General features: G+C 34.8%; 1 protein-coding gene across 1 annotated transcript; it reads left to right on the top strand.

The window, feature by feature from the left end:
* Nucleotides 1-10448: 10448 nt before the first annotated feature.
* Nucleotides 10449-12818, top strand: LOC139192269 (uncharacterized). Its single transcript, XM_070814099.1, has 4 exons — nt 10449-10683; nt 10799-10897; nt 10976-11055; nt 12226-12818. The coding sequence occupies exons 2-4, from the start codon at nt 10891-10893 to the stop codon at nt 12712-12714; spliced, it is 576 nt and encodes a 191-aa protein (XP_070670200.1). The 5' UTR covers nt 10449-10683; nt 10799-10890; the 3' UTR covers nt 12715-12818.
* Nucleotides 12819-14815: the final 1997 nt, after the last annotated feature.

The raw sequence follows: 14815 nt of genomic DNA, 5'->3' as shown, positions 1-14815 counted from the left end.
ACATAAACATTTTTTAAAAAGAGAGAAGAAAATGGAGGATGCGGAGGAGTTTTCTCTGGTTCAGGTCACAGGTACTATATATATTGAGTGAATGTCCCACATCAACACTTAACACAAAAAAACAAACATGCTTTCTGCAGCTGTACGCTTGTTATTATGGCCGCCCACATGCCCTCTGCATGTCTTTTTCTGTATTTCTTTGAAGAGACGCATAAACCCTAAATATTTCTAGAAATATGAATTGATGTGAAAATTTTGGTATTTATGGTATTTATTCGGTTATCTATTGCAAATTTAAAATTACCATAATTTCAGCAACAGCAGTTATACTTATACATGCTATGCATGATCACCATCGATGCTAAATATAGAGACTTAGGATTTCCATTTCATCATGCATAATAATGCTACAGTTCAATCGTGTTCCTCTCTATTTGCTCGGTCAAAATGAAATAATGACATCGCCACAAATATTATTTACCATTATATGAGCTTGATTTAATCTCTCGAAAATCAAATACAATCAATAGTATATTATGTGGTGTTAAGTAAATTAATTATATTTCAGAATTGGAGAGTGTATATATAGCTAGGAAATGCCATATGCATGTCTCTGTTGACAATTTCACATGGGATGGTGCACTCATTATTGACAAGATTCCTTTCATATACACTACCATATGGGCACACAAAGTATATGAGAAAATTTTTTATTTTTGTTTTTGAAATAGAATGAGAGAGAAAGGGAGTGATAGGGAATATGGGAGTGGGAAGTTTTGTTTTGTCTTTTTGTTTTTTTTTTAATAATTAGATATATGTTATGATCATATGTAGGTGAGGTTTTGAAAAAAAAAAACAAAATTTGGTTGTGTGAAATTACATTTATGCTCCATATTTCTTATTCATGTTCTGTTTCAATTATAAGGTTAAACTGGTAATTTCATAAGAATTTGGATAACAATGAGTGTTTTATTAATTAGTAAAGATAAATTGATTGATCTGTTCTTGTCTCTTGGTCTTGATCTTGAATACTGAATGGCTATGGAGATCATCTACATCCGCCTTGCAGATGCGGGTGTTTCAGGCCGGCCGGTTCCTGGCACTAATTACTAATTAGTAAATATAAAGGTTTATATGCTAAGTCGAGTTTAAAATCTACTTATAAAAGGAGATAACTACTACTAACAAAATATTAAATAATTGAATATTGATACAGAAATATTTTCTATGTACATGAGCTAAGATATAAGATATAACTGCAAAGATAATAGTGTTATTTACAAAGATCATGATAATTCTTTTTTCTTACCTTGTCTAGACTTTTATTATAAGGTTTAAAAGACAATATATATTCTAAATTAATTTAAGTACGAAAAATTATAACTTATTACAGTATATAGTTTATTCCAATACATAACTAGTCCCAAATTAAGATCGAAATTTTTTATGACTTTAACAAAAATTGTCTAATTATAAAATATTACTGCAAAGAAATTTTACTGTACTATAATCTATACGTGAGCCATCATGATCATCATCTATATTCTCAGGCTGAAAATAATGGACCACTTTGATTATAGGAATCATTAATGGGGACAAACAAAAAAACAAAATTTATAGAGCCACAAAATACGATTCAAAGATAAAAGGGGTTATATAAACCAAACTGCAGATAGAGATCAAAACACCACCCTCTTTTTTCCATCAAAATAACATAAAAATACAAAATGTCACCCTCCTTTGCCTTTTTTTTTTCAGTAGACAGGCAGTGTTATATATACTAATTAATTAGCTAGTATTGGATAAGTTTTTTTTATCTTGGTAAATTATTAGTTAGGAATATATAGTTTCGATATCAACTCATTAGATTGTTAACAAGTACCCTTTAATACACGTTTAATTTGATACCATAATATAAATGTGATTTTGGTAGTGGTGGTGATGGTAAGGTAAAATCAAACTAAATGAGTTTTAATAGGTACTCATTAATTACCTAATGAGTTTATTTTCCACGTCTAAATACGATTATAGAAAATTTGGAATTTGCTTCTTTACTTTTTATCGTTGATTTTTTATGAGTGCATCTCTTGCTCTGATGTCTCGAGTTCGAATTCTTTCTCGTTTGTAATATTTGTACTTCTAAAAATCGATCATTTACTTCACGGAAAACTCATGTCAAAGTGTGCCCAAGTCTTTGCAAAGTCGTGCATCCGATCATATTTTAATGTGCTAGATTGGATCACCGTAACTTATTAATTAAGACTACAATTTGTTGCGCATGCTTAGATTTGTCGAAAAATAAACCGCTTTAATTATTTTTTAAATATCGAAGAAACAAAAAATTATTTGTGGACTTAAAAAAAAAGAACAATTTCTGATATTTGACTTCAAAAAATAAATGTTCATCATATAGCTACAAATTAATAATAGTCAACAGCAGCATGAAGTACCGGTGAAGGCGAATATACCTGCGTACATATGCACGAAATTGGTTCTTTTTATATAAATGTACATAATTAATTCATTGATAGTTATGAGAACTAATTAACTTGAACCTACCAGCTGATGTGCTAGCTACTTCATTCCCAAATGTTGACTAATTAATACTAAAGAAGCACAAGCATATTTGATGACCACTAAAGCTGTCCCACATCAGAAAGTTCAGCAATTTTGTATGTGTTTATAAGAAGTTAAGTTACTCTCTTTATTATTACAATTGATTTTAGTATGGAACCTCAACTATTTTCATGATACCATATTAGGTTTATTCGCAGGTGAAAGCATACGTGCTCCCTATCACCTAATAACTGTTGTCCATGTGCTTGGTTTGAATGTCGTCACACATGAATGAGCTTATGAGAATATGAAGTGTTGTTTTATATTTAAACGTTAAAAAAAATCTTATAGGGTGTTATAAGAAGTTAGACTACTCTACCAGCTTTATAAAATTTTGTCTATGGAGATCACAATTCACAAGCCATTGCTTAGCCAAATTTTATTAAGAGAATGATTATCAATAGCGCGTAGAGTTGTACATGCATGTATGAGCATTCAGCCAATGTCAACAGTACAGTTTATAAATTATAAGAAATGGTACTTGTGGTGGGCATCGGGTTGAGCCACAACCCACAAACCACAAATCAATTCATTTAGCTCGAGTACATATTTAACAAAACTATTGCCACCCAAGAAAACAAGGAAACCAACCAACCCACCCAATCCATTGTTATACAGGTTGAGTTGAGGGCCACAGGTCTGCTGTTCCTAACTTGTGTCTCTTATATGTCTCCTTTCTTATTTCTTTGACACGTGTCCAGTCATTTAAACCTAACCTTAACCCCATTAACTTTTAATAAAATTAAGAAACTAAAACTAAAAATAAAGAAAGTCGCAACCACCGCTTTCTCACCCACCCCGGATCCTGACAGTCTATCGCCCTAGCAACCCAGACAGTCACCCACGCTGGCCAACCCCATTCCAGGAGCAGCTACCCCAACTCCTGTCTCCAAAGCCTCCTCCATCTACACTTAAGAACAAAAAAAAACAAAGAACTAGCAGATGTTGTCCACGCAACCAGATAAACCTCATCAACCGCCAGTAATCCAACTCTGGACACTCCTACTCGTTGTCACCAAAGCCTCCCCTCGGATCCTCCCTCTATCTCTCCTTCTCTCTTGGCCCAAGATTGAAATAATTATCTTCCCATTCAATACCCACAATCAAATCAAACTTCAGTCAGATTAATTTCAAGGTAGAATCTATTGCTAATTTTCTTAGGAATAATGTCACTGATTAGGGATATAATCTAGGCTTTGGTTGCAAATCCCAATAGAACATATCTTCTGTAAAAGTTCTAACAAATCCTGAAAATAATGAAAGAAATTTGGGGAGGATTTGATGGTTATATATGAAAGGGAAAGTGAACCCACAAAGAGGGGAAAGGAAACCCAAGAGTAAAACTAATAATCAATGGGTGGGTTCATCGGAAAGAGAGGGAAGAGTAAAAGAGGCTTTGCCGGCGGTGAATGACCATCGAGAATGCGTTGTTTTTTTAAATATCAAATTTTACATTTTGTTTAATTCATTCTTGAAAGATTAACGTTGTTAAATTTGAGGTTAATGTTCAGGACATATGTCAAAATGGTATAAAAGAGACACATAAGAGACACCAATTTAGAGACACCATACCTGTGGCCTGAGTTGAGCGGATTTCACGAGTTATCCATTATACAAGTGTTTTTAACGTCCAAAATATTGTTTTTCCAAAATAACCATTTATTTATTTGTTTTTAATCTCATGATATGATTTTTCTTATATTCAAGAAATATTAAATAGGCTGGTGCTGAGGAATCGCATAAAAATTCATAGACGGGAGAATTTTGTGCTTTGGTTGTAGAAGAAACAACCAATGCCACCATGAGAAAAACCAATGAATCATAGCGATGTGGGTCGGTTTAGTTGGGTTATAAAAATTCAAAACCGAATAGAACTTGTGCAGATAACCGGTGGCCGGGATTTTTTTCCCTTCACAACCGACCCAACTCAATCCATTTTGGTTAGGTTAGTTGGGTTGGACGGTTGATTCGTGAACCTGACCACCCCTAATAAGAATATTAATTAAAGTCATGTGATAAATTGGGATTTGATGCATGAGCCTACTGAGATCGAAGAGCAAATTAAGGATAAAAAAGAAAATGTGCTAGTCGACTCGACACATTAGTCAGCAGCCAGCTACTTACTTTGCTAGTAGAATGAAGGTGTGCAAGTGCATGCTAATTACCTACAAATACATTGCCTTTTGATTGATTAATTAATTGATACTTTCTTTGGTCCAATGGTTCTGAAATCTTAGATCATGAAGTTCGTTCTTTAATTAATTGATTATGGCTTTCTTCCTAAATGCAGGCTGAAGAACCCCACATGCACAACTTGCAAGTTTTGGCGTTTGAGTAGTTTTCTCTTAAATAATTTAAAATGCGAGAAGGAAGATTTAAACTCGAATACAGAGAATTTTGATTATTTAAAACTCAAAATAAGTAATAATTACGAGAAGAGGTTGAGCAATAAGACGTCACGTATGTGAATATAAATATGATTTGATGAAACATTATTGCAATGATGCAAAAGATATATGCATTATTGCATGTTGTTGTTGGACAATGAATTTATGAAAGTCACAAGATGTGACAATCCTAGCATGAGAGAAATATACGTATAGCAAATGAAAACAAATAAACGACAAAAATCCAAAAATTATTGCTACTATTTTATAGCATGTTTACGTAAGGGTAATGGGAATCAAAAAACGAAATTGAGTTCTAATTACGGATTATTCGTGTTTACTAAACACTAGGGAATCAATAGTGTGATGGACCCCACCCGAAACAATGAATGCAATTCCTGAAATTGGAGGAGTGAGATTCCCTGGATAGCTGAGGTATTTGAATTCCAAGAGGGTGAGGGAATCAGGAATGCATTTTTTTCTTCCTATTATGCCCTCATTCACATTATGCACAACTCTATGCATATGCTGAAGAGAAGAAACTACAATTTGAGCGAGAAAATTTAAATATTAAAGTAACTTAAATTTATAAAAAATAATAATAATAAACAAAAGCATTTTCGTGTGTCTATGAAATAAAAAAGCAATTTAATTTTTTTTTCTTACTATTATATAGGGTAAATTACATAATAATTCATCAGGTTTGAGGTATATTACAACCTCATACAACATCTTTAAAACATCACTTTCATACCTCACGTACTATTTTATTTCAAAATAATACCTCTGTTAGATTTTCCATCTATTGGTCTGTTAAATGCTGACATGGCTGCCACACGGCAAAAAAATATTTTTTATACATTAAAAATATTATAATATTAACCCTATTAAAAAAATTAAAAATTAAAGAAAAAAAAAACAAGAAAAACCCGAACCCAGATCCCCTTCCTTCCCCCTCACCTCTCTGCAACTCCCATTTACAAAATCCACCACTCAGCCCACGGTTCATCCCTATTGAAGCACTTCCATACCTAATTCTACCCACCAACCAACCCATTTACAATTTACAAAGCAGGCGCCAGACAGATCAATCTGCAATTCTTAGAAAAGAATCACCCATACAACAAGAAGAAGAAGGAGAAGAAGGAGAAGAAGTAGGAGGAGTAGCGAATCAATCAGTCGGATTTCGATTCTAATTTAGTATGTTGATGTTTTGAAGAAACGATCGTCTTCGTTTTTCAATAATCGTTAGATCTCGAGCGTTTAGAGGGCGACAATGCCTGGGGATGTGAACGGAAGCACCACAGTGGCGGGGGCGCCCTCCATCGGTATGGCGGAGGTGTAGTACGTGAACGCCAAAACGTCGGTGTGGTGGGACATAGAGAACTGCTAGGTCCCTAAAGTCTACGATGCCCATGCCATCGCCCAAAACATCAGTTCTGCCCTCGTGAAGATGAATTATTGTGGGCCCGTCTCCATCTCCACCTACGGCGACACCAACTACATCCCTGATTTTGTTCAGCATGCCCTCTCCAGCACCGACATCGCCCTCAACCACGTCCCCGCCGTTATTTTCTTTTTTAATTTTATAAATAATTAAATTGAAGACCTCGCCTACAAGATCGTGGCCAACCATTTCCGTTCATCAAACACTAGACTTCAAAAACCACACATCTCGAATTCCACATTTAACAGAGGAGAGAGAAGGAGGGAGAGAGAGAGAGGTCGAGGTGGGACCCGCGTTGAAAGGTACTTGGTGGAGGGGATGGACGGATGGGAAGGAAGAGATGGGTAAGGGGGTGGGATGTGGGGTTGCGGGGCAGGATTTCTGGGTTTGGGTTTTTCTGGTTTTTTTATTTTATTTTATTTTAATAGGGTTAATATTATAATATTTTTAATGTATATAAAAAAACAAATTGCCACGTGGTAGCCACATCAGCACAAATATGGCAACCACATCAGCATTTAACAAACCAATGGATGGAAAATCAAACGGATGTATTATTTTGAAATAAAATAGTACGTGAGGTATGAAAGTGAAATGTTTAAAGATGTTGTATGAGGTTGTAATAGACCTCAAACCTGAGGGGTATTATGTAATTTACCCTATTATATATTATATCAAATTTTATTAAAAAAAGTATATAAAATATTTGATTTGGGATAAGGGCATTTTAGTAATCATACTGGTTTATATTCCAATTCTGCTGAATTAGTAAACAACTTTATGGAATTAATGTCATTTCTGTTCCGATTTCATAACATTTAAGTAAACAACTTCAACATGAATCCGATTCTAACCTCTCCTCATTCCAACTCCTTCTCAATTCAATTTCTCCTATTTTCATTACGGTTACGTAACCGCGCCATTAATTTCATTGACTCCAGATTTGCAGGATTGATGCTAGCTACATGTCTGAACCTCTCACTCTTTCGTTGCAGTTTTATTCAACGCATTCTTTCTGTACGTATGTAATACTGAAGACCTCGATCTAAAGATAAATTACAATAATCAAATCTGTTGACTTTACACCAAGCAGCATATCCACTAGATTAGCTCAATTCTGTTTCTAAGTTTTTTTTCTTCTTCCAATTTATCTTAATATAGCCACTCTTCCAACACACTAGCTATTTAAATTGATCCAAACTAGGGAGAAAAATTCAAATTTTAATAAAGAGTAAATTGTAGGAATGGTCCCTTAACTTTAACTTAATTGGAGCAATAGTCCCTCAACTAAAAATATATTACCATTGGTTTCTCAATTCATCAAAATGTGTAGTTATGGTCCCTCAACTTAAAATTCATTACTATTGGTCTCTCAATTTTAATCCAACTGGAGAAATGGTCCATCAACCTTAACTCAATTGGAGCAATAGTTTCTCAACTTTAACCTAATTATAGCAATGGTCATTCCAACATAACTCATTTTGACAAAATTCTGACGAAATTGACGAAAATGATTATAGCTACACGTTTTGATGAGTTGAGGGATCTCAATTGTAGCAATGGTCTTTCCAACATAACTTATTTTGACAAAATTCTGATGAAGTTGATAAAAATGACCATAGCTACACATTTTGATGAGTTGAGGGACCAATGGTAATGAATTTTTAGTTGAGGGACCATTGCTCAAATTTGATTAAAATTGAGGAACCATTACTACAATTTACTCTTGAATAAAAAAAAAGAGTAAGACATTGTTTTAACCAACTTGATTAAACTCTAAATTTATTTACTTTGACTAGCATTGCTCGATACGCATTAAGTTAAGAAATAAACAAATGAAAGTTCAAGTGAAATCGTCAATGTTTTGGGGATCAATTTGGTGATATTATAATTAGAAGAAGAAGTATATAATTAAGTAGCTTCTTCTGATCTGTTGTTTTTTCCCCTAGTAATTTTTAAATAGAAGTTGCATCACATACTGGATTTGAATGTCTTACCAGAATATAATTAACTGGCAGTTAATCAATTATTTATTTATAGTGATTACAGAATAAAAGCTACCATGTGAGATGATAGACCTGTAACCAACAAAAAAATTATTTTGACAAGAAGCGGTAGCATTTCATTAATGAACAAGATCAATTTATTGGTCTGGATTAATTTGCACATACAAGCATAAAGAGTAGTCTCGTAAATGGCTACCACAAGCAGCATCGGCAGCAGCACAAGCACCATCGGTACAAATCTATCACAAATGGCGGACGTACCAGACCTAAACCGAGGCACACACAGTGCCATTGCCAAAATCGAAACCACATCACATCAAATTTTCGCTAATAAGCAAGGCCACATAACTTGCTAAGCGAGACATTTTTCATTAGTTGCAGTACAAACAACAATCCTACAAAAAACCACTACTTCGAAAATGGAATCCACCAATCAATTATTTCCACAGTGAGGATTAGGAAACTCTAGCCAAGACCACCGTACCACATCTAAAGAGATCCCGCCATGGATCTGGCCAAGTAAGGCGGCACCGCCACAAACCGGTGGAGTACATAGATCTCCACCTTAGAAATCAAGCCATAGAAGATGAATGACCCACCAACAACCAGGAGTCTAATACACTTGTGTTGGGGAAGGAGAGAGAAGTTTCGGGGTGATGGAGTCTAATACCAACCAATTTGTTTGAAAAGGAATAAGATAATTATTAACCTGCTTATACATTGGTACCTCAGTTTTCCATTGCAACATAAGTGTAATCAAATTGGCTTGACCAATAGCTCTGTCCTCTACATTTTTTACTCGAATCTTATTTGTCGTAATTTAAAATTAAATCTATTTAATATCACTGGAATTGAAAGGAGAAATCTTATTGACCATGAATATGTGGACAATAGGACACCGTTAACTTTGCCACTTGGCATATACATTGACATTGTAGTGTGAACAAATTTTATAAATGATTTAATAGATCGATTAGGGTGCGTAGTATCATTTACAAGGCAACGAAGTGGCTTGCGATCTTAGGGTGTTATAATTAATCTACATAATTAGTCTTAATCGATCGACCTATCAAACCTTATATAATTAGTTTCATCCATTGTTTAACTCAAGGGGTGGCCCTCATAGGGAAATAAGAGAGTATGGTCCACAATCCATGGATACAATTTGTCTCTTTCCTCTTGACATACTTAAACACATACACACTATATATATATATGTATAACCTCAATTACGAATGTATCAATCACCGTATTTTGCAAATTATTGAACATGTTAATTGATAATATAAAATGTGTAGGCTAGCTTTGGTCGCAAGCCCCTTTGTGGTAAATATGACATTATATTCTTCTTCTGACGATAAAGACATTATTTCCTGAAAACAATTAGGGTTTTGCATGTTATATGATCAATTTATGCTTGATGACGGGGTGACTTTAGGTGAAACAGAAAGCTACAATAATTATTAACCATCCATGGACGTGTATTATTTTTGTTGAAAACAAAATTAAATCACGTGGTCATGAAAGCTCTGTATCACAAGTGCAAACTGTAGAAGGAGAAAATTTGTCTGTCATATGCATGCATGGTGATATTACGACCTTAACCTCCTCATTGTTCCAATATCCAAGTCTTCACTGTTGTGAAGATAAGCTGTCAAAAGAAATTGGCCACTCAATTTTCCAAATAGGGTTTCCTCAACCAAGAAAAAAAAAACCAATAATGCATATACACATCACGGTCATTGTTTAAATTATTTAGTACCACCTCAACTGATTCCAAACTTGAAATGATCTTGAAATGAATGGCATATACACATTACTGTCACTGAGTAAATAATTTCATACCACCTCACCGATTTCAAACTTAAAAGTAATCTTGAAATGAATGGCATATACACATTACTGTCACTGAGTAAATAGTTTTGTTTACAAATATTAAAAACCAAAATATATTATCTTAATCTTATTAAATTTCTTACTATTATTTTATTGTTTTTCATATTCGTAGGTCGTTTTTGATCTTAAGGACATATCCCCCGAGGCCATGGCCTACTTAGAGGAGGGCTTAGCAACCCGGTACAAACATTGGAAGAACTATCTTCACACGCATTTTCAGCGATACAATGATCCAGAGGTTGCTCGCCTAAATGGTTGCCCAATTGAGTTGAAGGACCGGCCAGAGGATTGGGAGTGGCTTTGCAAACATTTTATGGACCCAAAATTTGTGGTATGTACGTAATATTTTAATAATAATGTATTATTGTTTTAGTTATTTTTTAAAGCTTTGTTTTATTAATTTATTTCAAATAGTCGCACTAACATGTATATTGTGTGTTTAACAGAAGAAATCTGTTGCTGGCAAGAAAGCTCAAGAGTCAAAGACACTTCTCCACCATTCTGGTTCGAAGCCCTTTTCGTATAGGCTTGAGGCACGATGTCAGGTATATTAATTTTGAAATTTTATACAATTTATTTATTATTATTGATTAATAAAATTTTCTTAATGTTTTTTTCTTCAGGGGGTTCTAAGTTCCCAGAGATCGACACGTTCGAGGAAGTTTACGTTCGACCTGGAAATGAGATCTCTGAGCACCTTCATGTAAGTATATGTAATTGTTATTATTCTTATATGTATGAATTGTTCAAATATTGTTTATATTCTGTTATTAAACATTATATGGATATGATAGGAGATAGGGTGAGGCCAAATCAGCCATAACCCAATCAGACAAATTTAAGTTACAATGTATCCTCAACAAGGATGTCGAGAATAAAAGTAGGGCCAGTAAGCCATTCACATTAATTGACTACCAACATTCAAACTAGACTTGGCTAAGCAGTGAGCAACATCATTGGCTTGACGTCCATGGGTGCACTGGACTTCAGTGATTGCAGCAAGAGCACATTTCGACCCTACACTGTCTCTGTCCAACTGATGACAAGTTGATGGAAGGGTCAGATAAGGCTCCTGCAATCTGAAGTGAATTACCTTGAATTTTAGATTTTTTTATTGGTGCCTTTTGAGGGTTTTATAGTTGGAATTTCTAAAGTTGGGATAATGGGTTTGGTTGATGTGTTTCTTTAGTGTGATAAATCCCGGTCCGGGTATTGAATTTTGTTATATTTATGTGTTTACTGTTGTCGGAGAATTAAACATAATTACTTTACTGGATATTGAACAAGAGTTGGTATGTATTGTAGTTGATGCTAAATGAAGTTTCAATGGTTACATTCCTTGAATTATTGGTCCTTATAATTCAGTTGCTGCTAGAGATTGGTTGACAATTACAACTATGCTAAATCAGTTGAATAGTGGGGTTTGCTTTGCAATACATGCTGAAGGTTCATGGTTATTTTTCATGTCACAAAACTCTTCTACAATTTCATTGCTATTTTGCATGTCACGAAATTCTTTTAGTCACAAAGTCAATCTATGGCAGGTGGTTTGAAATAAAAAATGAACCTTGAATTCCAACAATCAATTATTTTTAACAGGGACCATGGATCATTATTGCTTGCCTTTTGTGTAAATGACTCTGTGGTGTGGATTTGAATTTTTCTGCATATGATGTTCTTGAGACGTGAGATTTTGATTTCTAAGCTTTATATTTTCCCTTGTTTATCTCATACGTGGTTGGTGGTTCAAATTCACAAGGGTTTACAATTCAAATATCAACTATTATGAAGTGTGCATTGGCTTGTTGGAGATGTTTGTTTTCTTGATGAAATGAATGAAAATGTTTGTCCCCTGTTGAATTTATTTTTACAGGCTCTTATGGTGGAAAAGCGCGATGCTGTTGTCCAAGAAGCAACATCACAGTTACCCCCAGATACTCCGATCGAGGACGTCACGGTACCCGAGGATGCAGGTTTTCAGATCGTGACTGATGTGATGGAGCAAAACTTTGGTCGTCGTCATGGTAAGGTTGTTCGGTGCATGGGGAAAGCACGAGTTCGTGAGACGGGTGCCTCTTCTTCCAACTCGAACACAGCAGAGGTTGATGCATTGAAGGAGCAAGTGACAACCTTAAAGGGTCAGCTTGAGATCCAGGGCGAGCAGATGAGAGCCCAGGGAGAGCAGATGAAGGTCCAGGGTGAGCAGATGAAGGAGCAGATGAGGGCCCAGGGCGAGCAAATGAAAGAGCAGATGAGAGACCTTGTACGAGCCATACAGACGTCCGGCCTCCAAATCTCGCTACCAGTACCTGATCTTACTACACCTTCGACTTTCGAGCCACTTCAACCTACCGATACCTAGTAGCCTGATGTATGGAAGACTACTTGTAGTTTTTTCTTTTTTGTTTGGACTGCTTGTATGTATATTTTCATATATTTTATAATTAAATACTTTTATTTCCTTAATTAATTATTGTTTAGAATTTAATTATAATATTTATTAAAAATCTAAAAATTAGGATTTTTGGTTTTGGACAAAAACATTATTTTTCCAATTTTTAATCAGCCTTTGCGCGACGTAGATTGCGTCGCGCAAAGATGTGGTTATGGCCAAAAATAAATTTTTTTTATTTTTAATAAACCTTTGCGCGACCAAGGATGCGTTGCGCAAAGTATCTTTGCGCGACGCACATTTTTAGTGTCGCGCAAAGACACTTTGCGCAACGCAGCCTTGGTCGCGCAAAGGTTTATTAAAAATAAAAAAAATATTTTATTATTTTTAATAAGGCTTTGCGCGACCAAGGCTACGTTGCGCAAAGTTTCTTTGCGCGACACTGAAAATGTGCGTCGCGCAAAGCTACTTTGCGCAACGCATCCTTGGTCGCTCAAAGTGGCTTTGGGCGACGTAGGCTGCGTCACGCAAAGTAGCTTTGCGCGACGCATGTCCTATGTTCGTCGCGCAAAGCCTTCTGTCACTGCCTTTGCGCGACGGTTTATGCGCGACGAAGGTTCGTTGTTCTAGGTGTTGCGCGACGTTTTGGGACTTTGCGCGACGAAGGACCTGCGTCGCGCGAAGTGTTTTTCGTACTAGTGTGAGATGCATATATACATCACGACCATTAAGTAAATTATTTAGTATAAATAGCAATTAACAATAATTATCAGGGTCATTGCCACGTCTCTAACTTTAGATTTGACTGGTAGAGGCTCATTAGCGTGCCATGCCATTGATGTCAATTCCATTTTTGTTCAATTATATTATGGATTAATATTTAGTTATGGAATCTTTTAAGCTAGAAAAAAACTAACAAAGCCCATGAAAATACAAGCGAGATCGAATATAACTAGAACAGAGTTTCATCGATCATGACATCCTTTAAATTTCCTTCTTGAACTTTGAAGAAGCTTGGTGCTAATGACGGAGCCAAGAAGTATTCTGTGGGTGAGCTAAACTAAATATATTACTACAAAATTAATTGCTCAATGTTTTTTGTTGCCTACATACAATAATATAATAGTAAACTTGAAAAAAAAAATTTGAAGCAAGAAACTTATAGTCAATTTTCAAGGCTTCTAGCCTTCAAAACTTTCAAATGAATAAAATAAAGAACCGTGTGTGGTATGGAAGTTTTAATTTATTACTACTAAATTTTAGTATTGGTTAAAATTATGAGTTTATTTAACATTTATTAACTCTTATTTCCCTAAAATTGTCCTAAAATTCAGACTTTTTCTTTGCTATGTGGACTATGGCAATTTAAAATCATAAAATAATCCAAATGATTAGTGTTTTTAAACATAAAAATTAAAACTCTCCCTATGCTATAACCCACCAGATCTTTATACTTGGCTACGCCGATGCTTGGTGCGGCTAAATTTCCACCAAAATATGTTTTATGATGACTCATGTTAGAAATTTTCAAAACTGATTAAAAAGAGTTTACTCATAATTTTTTGTGAAAATGCGAGCTTTTAGTTAAAATATCGTCTTCTGTGTACGAGTTAAGGAATATAGAAGCCATCTTAAAAGCGGCCTAACTATTTATTGAATTTAAAAAGTAATTTTTATTGAATATTTACACTTGAAAATGAAAACGAAAACGATAAAAATACTAGCAGATGCATAATATTTACGCTTGAAGTTTCATCCATAAATCTTAAGAAGCTAACGAAAGTTGGTTTTATAAAGACAAGTGTACAAAATGCATAAATGTGTGATTTTCTAGCATTACTCATTCATTTGCTAATCAAGTTTAAGAAGACGAAGTCTCCCACGCATTTGATAATCTGAAGTTTTCTCTATAGTTGTATTCATCAGGGCCATCCACGTGTTTCTTTAATCAATCTGCCTAATTCTTGATCAGTCCCTCTCTTTGTGCTATATTAACCTAATTAATTAACAAGCTATATCTAAATGTGACACGTGGTAAATGATGCTCATAAAAAAACTACCAGTCTTGGCA

Source organism: Malus domestica, chromosome 15, assembly GCF_042453785.1.
Source record: "Malus domestica chromosome 15, GDT2T_hap1".
Lineage (NCBI taxonomy): Eukaryota > Viridiplantae > Streptophyta > Magnoliopsida > Rosales > Rosaceae > Malus > Malus domestica.
This window is presented reverse-complemented; position numbering and strand designations above follow the sequence as displayed.